General features: G+C 38.5%; 1 protein-coding gene across 1 annotated transcript in view; it reads left to right on the top strand.

Moving 5' to 3' along the window:
- Positions 1–669: 669 nt before the first annotated feature.
- Positions 670–18,515, top strand: part of dtnba (dystrobrevin, beta a) — a gene marked incomplete in the record, with an annotated part of 41,715 nt that continues 23,869 nt past the window's right edge. The window contains 6 exon segments of the mRNA XM_042224739.1: positions 670–933; positions 15,452–15,543; positions 15,698–15,778; positions 16,041–16,254; positions 16,376–16,461; positions 18,347–18,501. Of these exon segments, the coding sequence (XP_042080673.1) occupies positions 15,453–15,543; positions 15,698–15,778; positions 16,041–16,254; positions 16,376–16,461; positions 18,347–18,501 (627 nt within the window).

Genomic DNA, 18,515 nt, shown 5'->3' with positions numbered 1-18,515 from the left:
TAACCATTTCCAGACTGATAGATGTCAAACACTGGTAGCACTATATAATAATGACACACTATTAAATATTGTTAAGGTATTAATTTAATTCATCGGTCATACATAGTCATCCTTAATATGGCATTTATAAATGCAAATATATTATTATGACTATGATCATATTTTTTGTTTTGCATGGTGGAACATATCTCTATTTATAAATGACATACTAAGAAGGAGTACTGATAGATAAATAAAATAAAATAAAATAAATAAAATTGAATTATAATTAAAAAATTACGTTTTGTAATTATTTGAATTATTTTTGTCTAATATAAAAATTGTTTGATGATCTGACATGTTTAAGCCTGAAAAATATGCAAAAATGTAGGAAATTAGGAAAGTGGCAAATACTTTCACAGCACTGTAGCACTAAGATAGTTAGTATTTTTAGTTAGAGATGGGACATGATAAGGTTCTTTTGGGGGGGGGGCTGGGAACCCAAACGCTAACTTTGCCCTGGGCCCCCTATGCAGCTCAGTCGGCATTCCTTTTATTCTTGAAGCACATGTCCTTTTATTGAGCGAGTAAAGTCGGACGAACTGTCTACTGACTGTGAAGTGAGCTCGTTTTGTGTCAGTGGCAGCTCTGAGCCGAGGGGAGGGGGCAGGACTGACTGAGAGGAGTGACTTTCTTTCAAAAATAGTTCACTTCTTCATCACAGCAGCAGCAGCAACCGGTGCAGCAGCAGAGGCAGCAGCAGCGGGTATGAAACATGGCTCGTCACGGAAATAAGTAACGGGACCGAGGGACGCTGTTATTTAAACCGAGGAGGACGCCAGAAAGTACCGCGAAAAAAGAAAGAAAGAAACCGAGATACATCTAAAGTCGGAGCCACACGTTTCAGTGTTGATGTTGGTGTTTGGACGCGAATACCTGCCGAAAATAATCCCGGTGAGTGCAGCTCGTCTCTCAGAGGATGTTAAAGGCTTATAACATGATGCTGGAGCAGTAGTTTCACGATTTATCCGCATTAACAACGACTTTCGGTGTGAAATGTACCAGAGTTAGTCAGTGAGAGGTCTGAGGAACACATTCATTCGGTGGAACAAGGTGAACAGGGAGTTAAAACTTTCCTGCAACATGGCCGCTCAGATGTCACTCAGCTTCCCAGAAGTAGGCAGAACTAAAAATGAGCTTTCACTTGACCCTATTTAAACGTAAATACGAGTCCAGAAAGTCTTTAATAAACCTGTTTAAAGAAAGGTTAGACTCAAACGAGAGTCCAAATCGGTGTCCGTCCCTGTCCGGAGTGTTAGACCTAAGTCCTGCCCACTTTTTAAATCAAAACTTTAGTCCTCTCATATGGGAGGAACGTTACTCCATTCAAAAAACTGTCAATTTTACGTTTCTTGGATGATTGCCAAACACATAAACTTTCTAAAGCAAAATTTAATACTTTTTTGACATTATAAAGAGTCATTATAAAATTCGGCCCACACCTGGGGTGTAAATAAAGCATACATACATATATATTTAAATATTATATTATATTATATATGTGTGCCTATGTACAGTTATGATCAATACGCTGAATGCAAACAGATGTAGTTGGCTGATAATGCTTTGGTTTTTCATAATCAATCATGCGACCGGTTAGGTGAGAGGAAATGTTTTAATAACTCGAAACCGCTGATAAGCCATTTCATGTGACATGTGCGGGTCAAACGAAATGATTTATGACACCACAGCCTGCCAAAAGATGCTACTGGAGATAACCAAAGCATTTAGGGGGAGTCTAGCAGAGCATGACAGCACCCAAGCCATCCACATCCAGCTCTCAAGTGTGCTCAGCTGGGTCTCCTTCTGCAGTAGCACATATTCAAGTTAAACTCAAAGTCGATTACATTCCTGCACTTCTCTTTGCTGCAGTGAGGAAAATATCACAAAATTTAATTGATAAAGTCTCAAATTCTACATTTAGAAGTGTGAAATAACCCTCCGAATTGACCCTGAAATACCAAATTGCAGTCTGGCTTCATTGGGATGGTGAAACAAAAATATACTGTGAAAGGTTTATGTTTAAATCCCCTATAAATGGTATATATACAAGCATATGTCCAATCCTGCTTATAAGTGTAGTCAGCCCCTAAAAGGCCAGAATCCTAATTTTCATTCTCAGTTAATCTAATGCATTTTTCTTCAGTCCATTCAAAAAAATAAAAAATTCACTTTACTGTTATTTAGAGCCCAGCGTGGCATCTTCAGCAGTTAAAATCCTCAAAAATGTTCGTAACAGTAACGCGTTCGCGTTACTGTTACGTTTAACAAGAAGGGCGTCAAATCTGCACACCTGAGATGTGTCCTTTTTACCTGAATCATGATTGAAAAAGTTAAATCAGTGTCAAAATTGATGCATATTATGATACTTAACTTTCTCAGGTATTACTTGCTTGGCTGATAATGAGATTATTTCAGAGTGTCAGTGTTTCTCTGTCCTTCTCAAACCAAACTGAATTGGCATTCAAACTTCAGGTAGAAAATAAACAGTCTTTATTTTTTTAACAATATCTAAACAGTCAGGTTCATAGCAATCAGAGTAGCTGTGACTAAACACAGGAAACTGTAGGAAAAGTAGACTTCTTAAGACTTTTCCTCCCCGTGGAGGAAGTTGAAAGGAGATGGAAGGCAGTGAAAATAGAGCGATTGCAGTAACTGATTATTTGTGTCTCACACTATCCCCCGAAGGCACATTTTCCTTGGTAGATACATATTATGCACTTTAATTGAGCAGTGGGCGATTTGTTTACACCTTTAGTGGAACATAATGAAAGGGGAAGCAAAAATTAGCCATTCCTTTTTTCCAGGCATCCAGTCAAAACCCTGCATACGATAACCAGGCATTTAAAAAGTAGCGACTGTTTTACCTGATTTACCTGCAGAGATTCTGTGTCTTTGCACCATCTCTCACTTCGTTACGTTTCATCTCAGAGTCTCCTCGTGGAAAGCTTTCATTGTCTTCTGATCTGCAGCAGTGTTACTGTCTCCTCTGTGGGTGGGAAGATAATAGAGGTGAGGTTGAAACCTATGATTACCCACCTCTGCTTTGTATAATTTCTCAGGAATTAAATTACAGTGAAATGGAAGCATTCTGCATTTTGCATGTTGGAGCAGCTGCTCACAGGGATTTCTGACTGTTTACTCTCAGGCATGCTTGATGCTTCTGAGTTTGATGGCTTGCAGCAGTGCAGTAAAATGCAGTGTAATGACAGGCTTGTTTTCAGTGCAGAATTACAAGTTTAGGAGTAAATTTGTATAAGAGCTTGTTTTAAATTCCTGTAATAGTTAGTCCGCGATGATTGACACTACAGTTTGCACGGTTGGAGCTGCCTGTTTGCCCCACCAACTGAACATTTTTAGTGTTACTCTGGTGTCTCTGTGCTGTCTTGAGACACAACTTTCACTTCCCATCTCTGTCACTTTGTTTTTCTCCGGCCTCGTCATCCTGTTGCTTGCAACATTTGTTTCTCACCGTTTGCTTCCTTCCGGCTTCTTGGTGGATCTCGATTTCTCAGTGTTTTTCTTCTTATCTTCAAATCTTTGTCATGTAGTCAAAAACAAAAAACAGTTTCATGTGAATTTGTCGGTCTATATTTTATGTAGGAAGATCATGAAAATCTGAGTGGCAATATATGTATACTTGCTAAAGTTAAAGGCTTGTTCTATAGTAGTTTTCAATTTGCTATTACCACATTGCAGTGTTTTGAAGTCAACTGTGGCCTGAACTAGAGTAGCAAGATTTACTACTTCAGTGATTCTCCACAGAACTATTTAAATATTACAAATTACCAAGATTTTTTATTAGTTTGAATCCAAAAGCAGTCTGACTTTGATGACTTTATTATCAGATAATCCAGTCAAACATGTTTTTTTTTAAATGTTTGTAAAATGTTTTTTCTAGTATCACTGAAAGAAGAAAGAAGCAACAGACCAAGATTGTCTAAATAAATCAAATTTAGAACAATTTAAAATGCTTTCATGGATAAAGGAAACAGTACAGGTATGATAAACACAAACTCAGCCATTAAAACGGTATTTCTGTGTAAAATATGTTTGGGTACTCTGATAAAATATTTTGTATGAGGGTTAATTTGGCCAAAGCAGAGTTGCTGCACACTTCTAAATAAAATTAGATCATCCATAAATGAGGCACTGTGTTTAAAAATGGCTGTAATTCATAATGTTTTTAACCACAGCGGTGTACAGAGGCAAAATTACTAATACTTATAAACCTGACTGTACTTGTTTTGTCAGACTTACTTTACTGTCACCTGTTGCAAAGAAGTGCATTAAATACTGTCTGATATGCAGCTATTAAACAGCTCAATAACCCCTACAACAAACTTAAAAAACAAACTTTCTTTACAGTAAATCGCTTCATATCTGCAGATCAGAACATGCACCTCCTCTGTCAGTCCTCCAGACAGCCGTGGCATGCTAGCTGTATATCTTAAATGTGAAATGAGAGATGTGCTGCTTCTGTTTTTACCTGCCTGGCGACGGCCCCAGGGTTGCGCAGGGTCCGTCTGTCTCTTTTTGCAGCTTAGAGATTGAAGGTCACGGGGGAGACGCTGGAGACGCGGGGAGAGTTTTGATTTCAGTTCAGTGCAATCAAAAGTGTCCCTTAAAGAATAAAAGGCCCTAAGAAAGGGCATTAGTGGAGTCTATGTTTTGATTTGTAGTTTGTTTTTGTTTGTTTGTTTTTTTAATTTTCTTAGAGTTGTCAAGGTATTTAAATGACAAATGCAATCTTTTTTTGTTATTATTTTGAGGAATAAAGTAAAATATTTGGAACTTGTCAAATTAGAAATGATCAACTTCTGTTTACTGATGGGTTTGTTGATGTCATTTTTCCCCCTGTAGTGTCACATATTAGAAGAGAATTGCAAGAAGTTGTAACTACCCCACTGTGGAAAATTTAAAGTCCACCTCTTAAGCATTATACATTATTTTCTGTCACGTATATAATGCTACAGTATTTTCAGTATTTTAGTCAACTTACTTTCACTCCATACTTTGCAGATACTGGCCCTTCACGGCCCGCAGTTTGTGAAATATTGAGCTAAAAGTTGGGGGAAGAGATGTTAAAGTGGAGCCAATGAGGTTTATTTTGAACTGTGACTCTTGTAAAGCTTCTTTAGCTGAGTCACAGAATAAAAATACGGAGATGGGACTGAGCATAGTAGATCCAGGGTAATACTAAATCTAGTACAAATACAGCTACCAAGTGACAATTTATTTGGCCTCCATTAAGCTTTCGCCATTAAGCTTCAGGACCCTTGAGACTGAGCCAAACCAGCCATTAATGCACTCAGCCACAGAAAAATTCAAGTGTCTCAGTTGTGTGAAACTTGAACTTTTAAATAATTAATTTAGAAAAATACTGCAGAGCTTTTATTTTATTTTTTTGTCTGGCCAAAAAGCCTCACCTGTTTTACAGTGACGTGTCATTTAGAGGATAAATGGAGCTCGGAGGTATTTCAGAAACGTCAGTGTCTAAAGTTGCAGCATGCACTACTGTAAGCTCATCATGTGTGACACGCACACTAGTTATGTCCTGTCAAGGCAGTCGGTGAGAATAGTGAGCAGCTGCAAGTGGTAATGTGGTCATGTGGCATGTATAGTGTGCGTGCAGTGTTAGAAGGGTGGTAAACAACACCGTGTCTGCCTAACGCCCGTTTCTGTATCGGTGTTGTCGTGTCAAAGTTTTAGCTTTTGGATTCACGCACAGATCGCAGCGGTGAGTTGCGCGTGGGTGCTGGAAGAGAGGGATTTTTGGTATTTAAACTGGTAGGTGTGTGTGTTTGTGAAAGAGAAAGTGGTGTTTGTGTGAGGGAATATCATGTGTGTTTGTTTTTTATTCAAGGACCATTTGTCATGCTCAGGTGTTAAGCCTGTAAAAGTGTAACTACTGTTTTGATGAGGTACTTAGGTGGTGTGTGTGTGTGTGTATGTGTGTGTGGGAGGGTAGCTGTTAATGAACAGGTGCACTGGCTGGGTGGTCAGCACTGGTGCAACGCCCAGTTTTCACACTATGACAACATACGTGGCACACTAAAGATGCATCGAGTGCAAAGTTCTTGGCATGTATCGCTTTTTAAAATGTTAATTCTGATGTTATATTTGTTTTGGTTATTTACTCTGCTAACATTATAAACAAGACACAGGCAGCCTCGTAGGCGGTACAAAAGATGGATGAAGTTACCCATTGGTTATGAAGCTCAAAGCTTTTAGCCACCAGAGTGTTTTTTGACACCAGATGTGATGAGCGAGGGGTGGATCTGTCAGTGCATGCTCATTGGCTAATATCTTGTGACTGACAAGTTGTTGGTCAGTTTCTTTCGGAGTTAGCCAGTCTTTCATCTCACGTCTCCAGCTGATTCAAAATGCTGCTGCATGTCCTTGTGAAGTTCTTGTTTTTGTTTTTTATCTTTAAATGGTCTTGCTCCAGTCTTCTTCTCTGAGCTGTTTTACTTAAAATCCTGTCCGAGCTGCTAAATCATCTGAAAAGTTATTCTTGCATATACAGAAATCTAAAGAAAGCTCAGAGAAAGCTCACTGTTGCCCCTAGATTATGGAATAAATTGCCTAGTACGTTAGACAGGCACCTACATTGTCCATTTTAAAAATTCATCTTAAAGCGCCTTTATACTTTTTGGCCTTTGACCCAGCATGAGACGATGATCCTACTTGTTTTTAATTATAATTGGGGGGTTTTTAAAATTGTTTTCATTGTATACATTATGTAGTGTACAGTGTTTATCCTTATCTGCTTTCGCCATTTTTCCAGTGCTTTATAAATAAAGTTGACATGGTACTCCTCCTTTATGACTCAGTAAATGACCATAGTTTGGAAAATGGACTTAAAATTGATTTTTAAGTGGAACTCTTTGCAATCATAAGACTTTGCACCATACTGTGTGATCATGAAAATTTATCTGATTGGACGAACGATAAGGACAAAAACAAATGCATGGCTCCTAACAGACAGCATGTCACTGTGATTGTTGTTTTTTTTTTTATGCCTTCTGATCAGTTTGGATGCTTGCTTCTGCCATTGAAAATAAAATACTGCCATCTCAAAATTTCAGCTTAAATTTTGACTTACTGACTGTTTATCTCAAACTGAGATAACTAAGTTCAAATTTTGAGATATAACTTCGAAATTTGGACTTAAGGATGGTTATTATTATTATTATTATTATTATTATTATTATTATTATTATTATTATTATTATTTTATCATTATATATGCAAGCTTCCATAGAGTGATGCAGTAGTCAGGTGGGTGGAGCTTCTGTGGGCACAGCTAGAGCTGTTTGTCTTAAATGACCATATTTGGGAAATCCACTCACATCATACAGGAGCTGAAACTATATACAGTGAATGTTGTATAGAGTTTGTTAAGAAAGTGCTTAAAACAACCAAAATAATAGGTTTACAGCAACATGTATAGCATTCAGAGTTCACATACGCAACTAATAGCTGATTAGTGCTACGACTGCAGTTCAGACCATCTACATTTGTGGAGAAAGATTTAAAATCCTGTGTGAAACTTGCCTTAAACTGTTTTCCCTGCATTCTCACATATTTCTTTTAGAGTTTTATTGGACAATATTTGTGGGGCAGTGTTTATTTGTGGGAGCCAGTGGTGGGGCATGAAGGACCAGAGAAATAATATTCTTTGTTGTGGGTGGATTGCTGACTCTGCTGCTGTTGAGAGCCTGTCATTATAGTTATGTTTTGTTGGGACTTGGCAGCTGTTCGGTTTTTGCTGTCTTTTCTTATATTTGTCTATAAAACACTAGATTATCTGGTGCAGAAACACTCAGCATGTACTGTTGCTTTTAACAAAGGAATGGAGCGCGTCAGTCAAAAATAATGATGCTTTGTTTCCAGCTCTTAGAGAATATGGAAGAGAGTATGGTATTAATTTAGTGTCGAGTCTTAGTTTTATAAATTCAGCATGCAGATCAGCAACGTGACAAATGAAAAAGTATGGTTTAATCTATACATGGGTACAAGGAAAGGGACAAAGGAAAACTAATCAGTTCCCTAAAATTTCCCCAAATCCTGCAGCGAATGTCGTGTGCATGTGTGCACCAAAAGAGCCACACACCAACAAGTTATTAACTAGAATAATAATACTTACTGATATATACTTTGTGATTATAAATAACAGTGAAAGCATCAGCTGTCTCTTCATCAAGTTTCTAAACTTTCAAAATAAGAGCATAGAACTTGTCCAGTAGTAAATAGATCAATGAAAATGAAGACGAAAACATACACTTCACAGTAGCTAAAACTTTGGCCGAGCTTTCCCTCATGCAGTGGTGCAGGTCTGTTCTGTGACAATATTAAAAGTTTGAGTTAACTGTACTGTGTAAGTAATTCGTATCCATAAATATGACCGTTTATTTGTTAATCACTTCAGTCTGTAAATGCTTATGTTTTATTCAGTCATTTTATTAAGGGCTGACTGTGCACCAGACTGACACACAAAAATTAACCTTTTCTAATGCAAAGTTCTTGGGTTTTTAGAACAAAGACCCAGAATATAATTTTATTTATATAGCACCAAATCACAACAACAGTTGCCTCAACTTGCTTTGTATTGTAAAGACCCTATAATAATATTAGAGAGAAAACCCCAACAATCAGACGTCCTCCTATGAACAAGCACTTGGTGAAAGTGGGAAGGAAAAACTCCCTTTTAACAGGAAGAAACCTCTAGCAGAACCAGGCTCAGGTAGGGGTGGTGATCTCTGGGCTTGACAGGTAGGAAACAGGACATTGTGGAGGAGAGCCAGAGATGAATAATAATGAATTAACTATTTACTAAGACTTACTTTAAAACAGTCTGTCATGTGTACCAAAATCCATGTATTTCAACAAGTTTCTTTTCCGCCCTTTGCCAACGTTTTCTCAGTCTGGCCCTCTGTGAAAAGAAAAATCTGGCTACCCCTGCTCTAATCAGTGTTTCGCTCAGATTTGGGCTGTACTTGTGGTGGAAACATTGTTGTGGGGGACACTGTACCATTCGGTTATCTTAATAAGTATCTACTCTGGAATTGTGACAATTAAATACCAGAGCACTGTAATCAGCTCAAACACTATTGAGTTTCTCATGCCAGGGATGGACTCTGTAGTCGTTGTTTAGCTCTATAGTCATTAACCAGTTTTCCACCTGCTGCAGGTTCTGGTTAGAGAGTTGGCCAAAGTCATGAAATCTATTTTTCTTAATCAAATAACAGAAAAATGTGTGGACTTCTACAAAATAATTTAAACAGCTGCTTTAAACACGCTGCTAAAGTTATATGTGGACAAATTGCACTTTCCTACCCAGAGGTGAGTTTTGAGCCAGGGCTCAATCAGCTGAATGGTAGAAAAGTGACCGCACAGCAGTTATGAAACACAAGACATGAGGGGCTACAGTTGGCTCGTAAGCGGGCAATAAACCTCCAACATAAGAGCATGGAGATTGTCCACTGGTATATAAGCTGCGGAAGGTGCCGTTCATTTGGACAAAAAAAACAAAACAATGAAAAGCTAAGAAAAGTTTTATTACCCCACAGCTGTAAAAGGGCTGATGGGGTATTGTCATCAGCCACCCGGGTAGGCGGTGTGGATGTTTGTGAATGCGATAACTTGTGAACAAGGCGGCATAGGATTTTGAAATCCATATGTGTGTCTAGTGGGAGGCTGATGAGTAGCACTGTCAGAACTCAAATCATAAACTAAATTGACCAAAGAGTGATTGTAGATGAGTATAAACATGTGTGCGGGTCTCCAACTAATGTGTAGGGATCTCGAGGTGTGGTGAGTCCCCAAAGAGTCTTTGAAAGGCTGGAAACACTTAAACTGCCTTTCTCTTGTCTCTGTCTCTCTGCTAGACGACCTTTATTGAGACTCCTCTGTCCTGTGTGACCCCCCTGACACGGAGAGGTATGACCGCACACACACGCACAGACACACACTCATATAATGGTGATAATAATAATGACGTTCATCTTTATTCCACCTTTCAAAAATAAGTGCTTTAGAAGAAAGCAGGAAACAAACAGGAAAATAAACACTTAAGAGGCGATAAAAAAGGAAATAGGAATAAAATTAATTAAAATAACATAAAAAATGTAAAACAAGTGAATAAAAAGCAAATATAACATAATTAAAAGAAAAAGATTAATAAAAATTATGAAAGGATATGGAAATGATAAAAATATGTGTTTAAGAGGGATTTAAATGGCAATAGTGATGACATGTCAAAAGAACCAATCAACTTTGGTCCTCAGTGGAATTGTCATCAGAATTTAACCAGGTCTCTGTTAGCGGGAAAACATCAGTTTTGTTGATGATAAAATCAAGGATAATAAGAGAGAGGTCTCAAGGAAACCAAAACTGATGGTGTGGTGAGAATTATGAGGTAAATTTAAAATGTTGTAAGGTTCGATGGGGTTCTGTAGGAATATTACTTGACTTCTGGGACTATTCTATGTTATTTACTCCTATACTTTGATCTCCAACTACCAATAAAGATAACTGGCGGTGAGTCAGGGCTGAGGAGGTAGAGGCTGTCAGCAGTTTGATCCCTGCACTGAGCAAGGCTCCCTTTTGGGACTGTCTGTGCCATGTCTATGAAGCCTGACAGTAGTGAGTATTTCTTCTTTGGGTCATCAGAGATTCCTAGCAACATACATCACCACTAGGATACAAAGTGTGTGCTCAGAGTAATGTGTTTGTTTCCATAAAGCTCAGCAAATGTTAGCGCTAATAAAACACCAGGGTGCAACACCAATGTGCATCTCCACCCACACAGAAAAGGAGCCGCTGTAAATACTCTCCAGGTCTCTTCTCTTTTAAGTTCTCGCCCCCTGTACTTTAGGAGTTCAAGTATACAAAGTAAGGTAATGAGAGCCCCTACTCTGTTAGTCAACACTTAGCTTTACAAATCAGTAATACAGGTATTTACTGTAAAGACACTTTTATTTTGCAAACAGACCACTTCAGCAGTAATCCACCATGACTTTAGCTTCTTTGTTTTTGGTACCTAGTTTTGTATATTACATTTTCCCTCGTGTTCAGCCCTTTTGTGTCAAGTCTCTGTGATGTTCCACTTGTTTATTTCCCGAATTAATTTTGCCGTTTTGTTTACTTCCTTTGTCTGATTTTTCTGTGATTAGCTTTAGCCGTGTTCCCCTCTTGTTTCCTCTTCCCTCATCACCTTGTGTATTTGTTGTGATAATTTCCACTGGCCCTTTTTTGAGTTGTCCCACTTAGCTGTGCTGTTCCTACTGTTTTTCCCAGTGCTTCCTAGTGCCTCTTTTTGTTTCTGGACTGACAGTTGTTCATTTTAAGCAATAGAGACTTAACTTTATGTTCAACCTCTGCCTACCACTGCATTTGGATCCTCTATCTTCCACCACACCTCTCACAGCTGAATCTGATAGTGTTAGCCCATAAAATACCTTTGCATTAGTCACTGTTTAGAATAATGCTCTTGTAATAATAATATTGGCTGACAGAAAATGAAGGAAAGCATAATAGTTCCCCTTTAAACCAGAGGTGACCTGTGACCTCCATTTCATGCTATTTCTGCCTGAAGCAACGTCATAGTTTCTGTTACTGATGCTGCTACTCTCCACATGCATGCACATAGAAGGGTGGGAAGGTCCGAAAACAGAGCCATGCCATGAAATATAAATCACTGCAGGTGGAAATAGCAGTCCTGTTTTGACTAAAGGGGTCCTGACACAAATAGTGCTGGAACTGTTTCACCCACCAGCCTACTGTATTTAATTCAGCCTTTATTTTACGATGTCGGGCTTATTTAGGCAGCTGCGAGTACACGAGTTCAGTGACCTGGGTGAAAGTTTGTTTGATATCAGAGTTTAGTTTTAAATAAATCTGAGTGGATTCCCTGTGACTTAACTTTGTACTCTGAACTAGTGATTAGGAAAACAACAGCTAAGCTATTTTTATCCTTTTTTTGCATAGTTTTGGTTAATTGTGGGAAGCATAATTATATCTATGATGATTTAAAGGTTTTAGAGTTAAATTAGGAAGCACAGCTCACAGACCAAATGTTCCTCTGTGTCAGCTTTATACATGCAGACAGACAGACAGACAGGGTGTAGTTATCACCAAGGCCAGGCTGGAAATAACAGTTTACTCACCAGGAGAGTCCACTGTGGTAACTGAGGAGCTGGTGAGACTTTTGGAAACAGTCACAGTTCTGTTTTTGGCTCATGCCTGTGACCAGTGAAAAAAAATCTGTTCAGTGAAGTCATTAAACTTTTAATTTACCCTCAACAGCCACCGATACAGGCGCCTTGCCCTTGGATATTGGAAGCTAAAGATATTTCTGAGGTAAATTAAGAGGTTAATTAAACATATGCTACTTTGAGAGTCAATTAACAGTCATTTTACAAGCAGAGATGCCTAAAATTTAATGGTCGCACATTGTTACATGTGATTGGATACTAAATAACTTTGTAATTTCACTCTGTTGGACAAAATACACAGTTGGACCGCCTGGGGATTTAGTGCATTTGTCATGCAGTAGTAAACAAAATTATAAAGGTCTACCCTCTTTCTATCAAAGTAGGAACAGATGCCAAAACAAAATTGCTTACTTTAAATGGCTCCTCAGGCCCCAAATCAGGTGAAGGCATGAGTCAGCTTGTTAATGCATTTATTTGTGATTTTCCAGATTTTACTGAACACGTTTGATAGCTTCATCTGTTTGTTCTGGGACCATGTGATCTCCACAAACTACACTCTGGTGTCACATGCATCCATTGACTTTATGAAATTTGTAAAAAGGGATGTAGCCACAGAGTCTGAAGCTAATGCGGTCCCTTAAAACCTGCATTCTTTTTAATGGCCAGTAGGGGGCGACTCCTATGGTTGCAGAGAAAAATAGGTCTGTTTGTATAGAAGTTTACAGGGTAACAAAAGCCTTTAGGTTCCTCACTCTCAGGCCCTCGTAAATAATTTCCTCACGACTTGTGGGCTTTGTCACTAGTTTTAGGTCGTATTAATGAAGTGGTTCCAGAGTGTAGTGGTTTACAGTATGGTGTAACAAGTGCAAGACCCATAGTTTGATCCTGGGACTGTTTGGGGTTGGGTCAGGAAATCTATCTGGCATTAAAAATCTGCCAACTCAAACAGAGTTACCTAATTTGGTGACCCCTTGTGACTAAGGATGATTAGGGTATGGTCATTGTGTGAGCCCATAGACATTGCACTAAAATGCTTTAAAAATTTGTCAACACCACAAAGAGGGCCAGCCCCAGTTTTGGTGTCCAGAATTAGTAGAGATAGGAGCGAGGAACGATTCTGCCTATTTTCATTTTTGTTCTGTTTTTTTTTTAATCTGCTCGAGTAGCTTTGCATGACTCACAGTCTGAAAGTAATTCTTATTTATCTTACACTAGCACCTCCTTTTTTCTCTTCTTTTTTTTTTTTTAAAGATCATCTTCCCTTTTGGAAAACTTCCTTCTGATTGGTTGCACCTTGTAAACGGAAGGTTTGATCAGTAGGTGGGTGTGGTTTCTGTGAATCTGAGATAACCCTATTAAAGGTTATGTCCTCTCACTCACCTCATACACAGCTAAGAGCAGAGAAAAGGAGGGTTTAGAGCAGCTTTTGGCTCATGGGGATTACTTGTGAAAGCTCTGACCTCATTAGCTGAAATGTTTGGTATCACTCAAACACTATATGACAGAATGTTGTCACTTTAACAGACTTGTAAAGACGGCAGTGTCTTACAAGGGCTGCAAGTTACACATATACTTGACTAACTTATATCAGCCTGTCTGAGTCTGTGTGAGACAGAAGTAGCACTGAAACAACAAGTTTTAACTGCTGCATAAACATGTAAATGTGTGTGAGAGACTAACTGGAAGGAGGGATCCTTCTTTTGTCTGAATGAAGCATGAAGTCTCCTGGGAAGCTTTCAAATCCTCTCTGGAATGTGTGTGTGTGTGTGTGTGTGTGCGTACGTGTGTGTGTGTGTGTGTGTGTGTGTGGGGCACATTTGAACAAGGAATGCAAATATTTGTGTGTGATTCACTTTTGTGGTGTAGTGTAACTGTTGCCATGGTGACCCTGTCCTCTGGTGATTTCTTTGTTACCTGACAACTTCTTTCTTTCTTTCTTTCACCTTATTTTATTTCCTTTTTACGTCCTCATGTCTTTTGTTCTTTTTGTTTAATTTCTTTGTTTCTTTCTTTCCCTCTCTTCCTCGCCCTTCCCTCTGTATCCTTGTTTAATCCTTGTTTAATTGTCCTTGTTCAGTGCCAGCCTACAGCTCAGGTTTCATCAGCTGCTCTCGTTATTAAGTTTATTTACCGAGCTCTCAGCTCATCCTCTGGTGGCCCTGAACTTGACTGTCTGGCTCTAGTTTTTGTTTGCAGCTGGGAGTGTCTGCATGTGTACACAGTAAAGTTACAGTATTTCGTTATATTAAACCAGTTGTTTCCTGTAGACTTAGTCGGTTTTCTAACAGGTCTAGTACAAAAAAGAACCCTGATGATGATGATGTTGCTTTTTTAATGTTTTTCTGTGAAGACCATATATAGAAATGTGCGGAGTTCAAACCAATTCACATAAACTCAAAACGCAGAAGAAAGAACATCGATGGAAATCAGAAATAAGAGCTTTGAGAGCACTCTGATACACTGTAGCAGTTAATTTAAATTAATTTAGTTTTTAAGTCCATTAAATGTATCAACATGATCTTTTAAAAAAAAAAGAGATAATTGGTGCAAAGAGTGTAAAGATGCAATTTATGATCTTTAGAAATGGTTCTTAAAAATCCGCCCATTCATGTTTTTGCAAGACACCGTGATGTCAGCATCACCTGTATATGTTAAACATGTATGTTAAACATGTACAGGTGCATTAAATTGACACAGATATCTGTGTATTATTGACGGGCTATTAATAAGCTCAATAGTTGCACAAACGTCTGGGTCTTTACCATATATTAAGATATATTGTCAGATTATTTATTTGAAATGCTCCAGGGCATGAATGGCAGAAACACCTGGCCAGAAGTCCACTGAAAAGAAATATTTTCTTTGCAGTCTGTCAAAATTTCAGAATATTAAATCAGTTTTTACTCAAATTTACTTACTAAAAATTGGGCAATTAATTTGGAGTTGTCAAGTTGAAATTTTGACTTGCAGATGGCAAAAAGTGGTTTTTTTATTTTGTTTGTTTGTTTGTTTTTTTCCAGTAGCAGAAACAAGCTTCGTTAGCTATTCATGTAGATTTTCTTTTAGCTAATTATCTCGTTTTTCTTGTGAGTTACCTGATTTTGTAGCTCTTTGTTGTTTAAAACTTAAACCCTTTATAACCCTTGTTGTGTACTGAGCATTTATTGTAATGTTTTGTGTGTATTGTGCAGGATGGTGATGGAGGAGGGGGGGCAGAGAGACAGAGGAAGGAGAGCTCCAGCAACGGCGCAAGCAGAGGAGAGGCGGATTTTCCTGGAGCTCGGTGAGCGAGTTTGAGCCTTCGTTTAACTCCTAAATGTTTCTTCAACCATGTCAACGCTTCCTTAAAAATAAATATACCTTCTTAAATAGATCACACTAGTTGCACTGAGACTGAGGAGAGCTATTTACTGATGCTGTGTTTCTTCTTTTGACAGGGGAGCAGAACTTTGATGCCATTTATCTGTCAACATATCGAACAGCCTGCAAGCTCAGATTTATACAGAAGAGATGCAACTGTGAGTCAGAACTGGCCTCGTTTACAACAGAAAGATGCGTTATTAAAATACTCATGTGTCAGTTTAGGCTGATGTAAAAGGGAAAATTTTTACACTGTGACATATTATTATAATAATAAAATGAGTGCAGAAAAATTTGATCAAAATCTTACTTTTTATTGTAAATAGTGAAGCATTGCACATCTTTCAACACCTATCAAACGATAAGATTCTTAAAGTTAAAAAGAATTTAAATACTTTGACTTCCTTCCTCTTCTTCCAGTGCATCTCATTGACATTTACAATGTGATCGAAGCGGTGCGGGATGCGGGTCTAAACGCAGTAGAGCTGAACGCTGGCATCTCTGTGACCAGACTGGAGAACCTCGTGTCCTCTCTGTTCAACCAGCTCAGCAAACGCCTGCCCACCACACACACCATCAACCCGCAGCAGAGCACCGTCCTGCTGGTCGAGTTCTTACTGGCTGCCATCGAGTGGTAATGATTAGGAAGTGGCAACAGTGAGATGTGGCCATCCACATCCTGTTGTTACCTTTAAATGAGTGTCTTTGTCATAGTTTCACAAACGTCATCACACATGCTTTTGTTTGTGCCGCAGTGAGCCGGACAGCCGTCTGACAGTTTTCTCTGTAAAGGCGATGCTGGCCACTCTGTGTGGAGGGAAGCTGGTGGATAAACTCCGCTGTGAGTACCAGTCGATACATCACAACAGACACGAATCATTATCATAATTCTTACCCCAATCTACAGTAATAGTTTGGTGTGTTTATTGTTAGTGACGGAGGAGCACATGTGCGTTTGCTTAAACCACAGTATTTATAGTAGTGTGAACGTCACTCGGTGTGCTTGCTATTTCCTGCCATGTGCTACATATGAGTAAACTCAGTTTCTTTTGTACAGCCCATGACATGAAAACCTAGAAAACCGTGGGGGGAAGTCACTGACATATTAAAACAAGCGAACAAATAAAAATTCAAACTATACAAAAACCCTGTAAAATAGAGACTGAGGGAAAGAGAGGCAGAGCAATATGAGACGAATCAGAACACAGATGTGATATTGATGGATAAAGGGTAATTCTGCTCTGCATAAACCTGATCACTTATTGTGGTTTAATCTGCCAGTTTGTACAGTGGAACTGTGTTTGGCCATGGTGACCCATACCATGAAGCTCCTGGTGCACAGTTCCTGTGCTGATGTTAATGACAGAGGAGGTCTGGAGCTCTGCAGAGTCGGGAGAGCCTCGGTTACTTTTATGCACCATAAACCACAAGTGGTTTGACACTTTATAACTGAGGTGCTGTGCATCTTAAACATTTTTTTTTTTAATACACTTACAGCAGTGGGACTGAAAACACCTGAATTCAAAGATTAAAAAAAGAGGAACAGCAGAGTATATAGAGTCGATACCCATTTACTTTCTGAATGATTTGGATCGTTTTAATCTTATTTCCAGCTGCAAACTGTCATTGTAGCAAATGATGTTCACTGTGAGAGGTCGACCTGATTGCTGATTGAATTTTATCTAGGTTTTCTTCAGGCTGTGGTGCACAGTCATGTTAAAGTTTAACACAATACTTTTTTTTTGTTTATAAATTGGAGTTTTTTATATTATGATGAAATCCTAAAACAGGGGTGGAGAAGGTTTCTTAAAATGAAAAAAACAAAAAACAAAAACTGCATCAGTTTGTGCCAACAAGTATTGCATGATAAGAGTGGTTGTCCAAAATGTTAATTTTATCCAACTTGGAGATCTGGATCACTGACAAAGGTGTTACCTGTGGTCTGTCACAACACATGAAAGTAAGGTGGTTAATTCATGCAGATGTTCATCTTCGTATTGTGAGTGCACAGACTGGTGATTGCACTTGTTTTTGCTAAGTGGATGGTTCACTAAACTTTCAGAAAACTTTATTAAGTTGTAAAAAGCATATCCTCGATGTGGCCTAAAGCATTTTAGTACAAGTTTTGGTACAATTTACCTGTAGTTATATTTGTTTTTTACAGGAAATCTTTTATTCTGTTTATATGTTGCATATGCGCCACCTGGTGGACGAGAAATATCAGTGCTGCTGTTTGCTTATGCTTATTTACCTTCACTTGCGTTAGGGTCAGTCAAATTTCCAAAAATGTACCTGCTAACCTAATCAAACTCAGCTGATTTGATTTTTTTTAAAAGAACTTTAGTAAATTTAATGAAGCCATGACCAATTTTACCTTCATACTATGAAAATTATCCATGTCACAGACTCGAATTACATGGAGTGGGCAATAGAAAAAAGAAAGGAAAAAAAAAACCCTGAAAATATCATGTGCACCTGTACTCAAGAAGTTTTGAAGTCTCAAAAATGCTTTAAAAATTAAATTAGATTTAAGATTAAATTAAAAAGCTCCAAAGTTAAACAAAAACTCAGCTGAGAGAGTCTGGCTTTTATGACACTCACTGGTTTAATCTGCCACACTTACTGGTTAAAGTCAAGGTTAAGGGAGGCACTGGGGTTTGGACATGTAGTATTTTAAGCTGCCTTCTTCATTTTGTGTGTGTTTGTGTGCACACGCGTGTGTGTAGATGTGTTTTCTCAGGTATCTGACTCCAACGGTGTATTGGTACTATCCAAGTTTGATCAATTTCTGAGGGAGGCTCTCAAGCTGCCCACTGCCGTATATGAAGGGCCTTCCTTTGGCTACACACAAACCTTAGCACGCTCCTGCTTCCCCCAACAGGTAAACACACACAC

This window comes from Haplochromis burtoni, unplaced genomic scaffold (genome assembly GCF_018398535.1).
Source record: "Haplochromis burtoni strain Fernald_Lab_line unplaced genomic scaffold, NCSU_Asbu1 Contig_147, whole genome shotgun sequence".
NCBI classification, from domain to species: domain Eukaryota; kingdom Metazoa; phylum Chordata; class Actinopteri; order Cichliformes; family Cichlidae; genus Haplochromis; species Haplochromis burtoni.
Note: the sequence above shows the minus strand (reverse complement) of the source record. Positions and strands in the feature narration are given on the sequence as shown.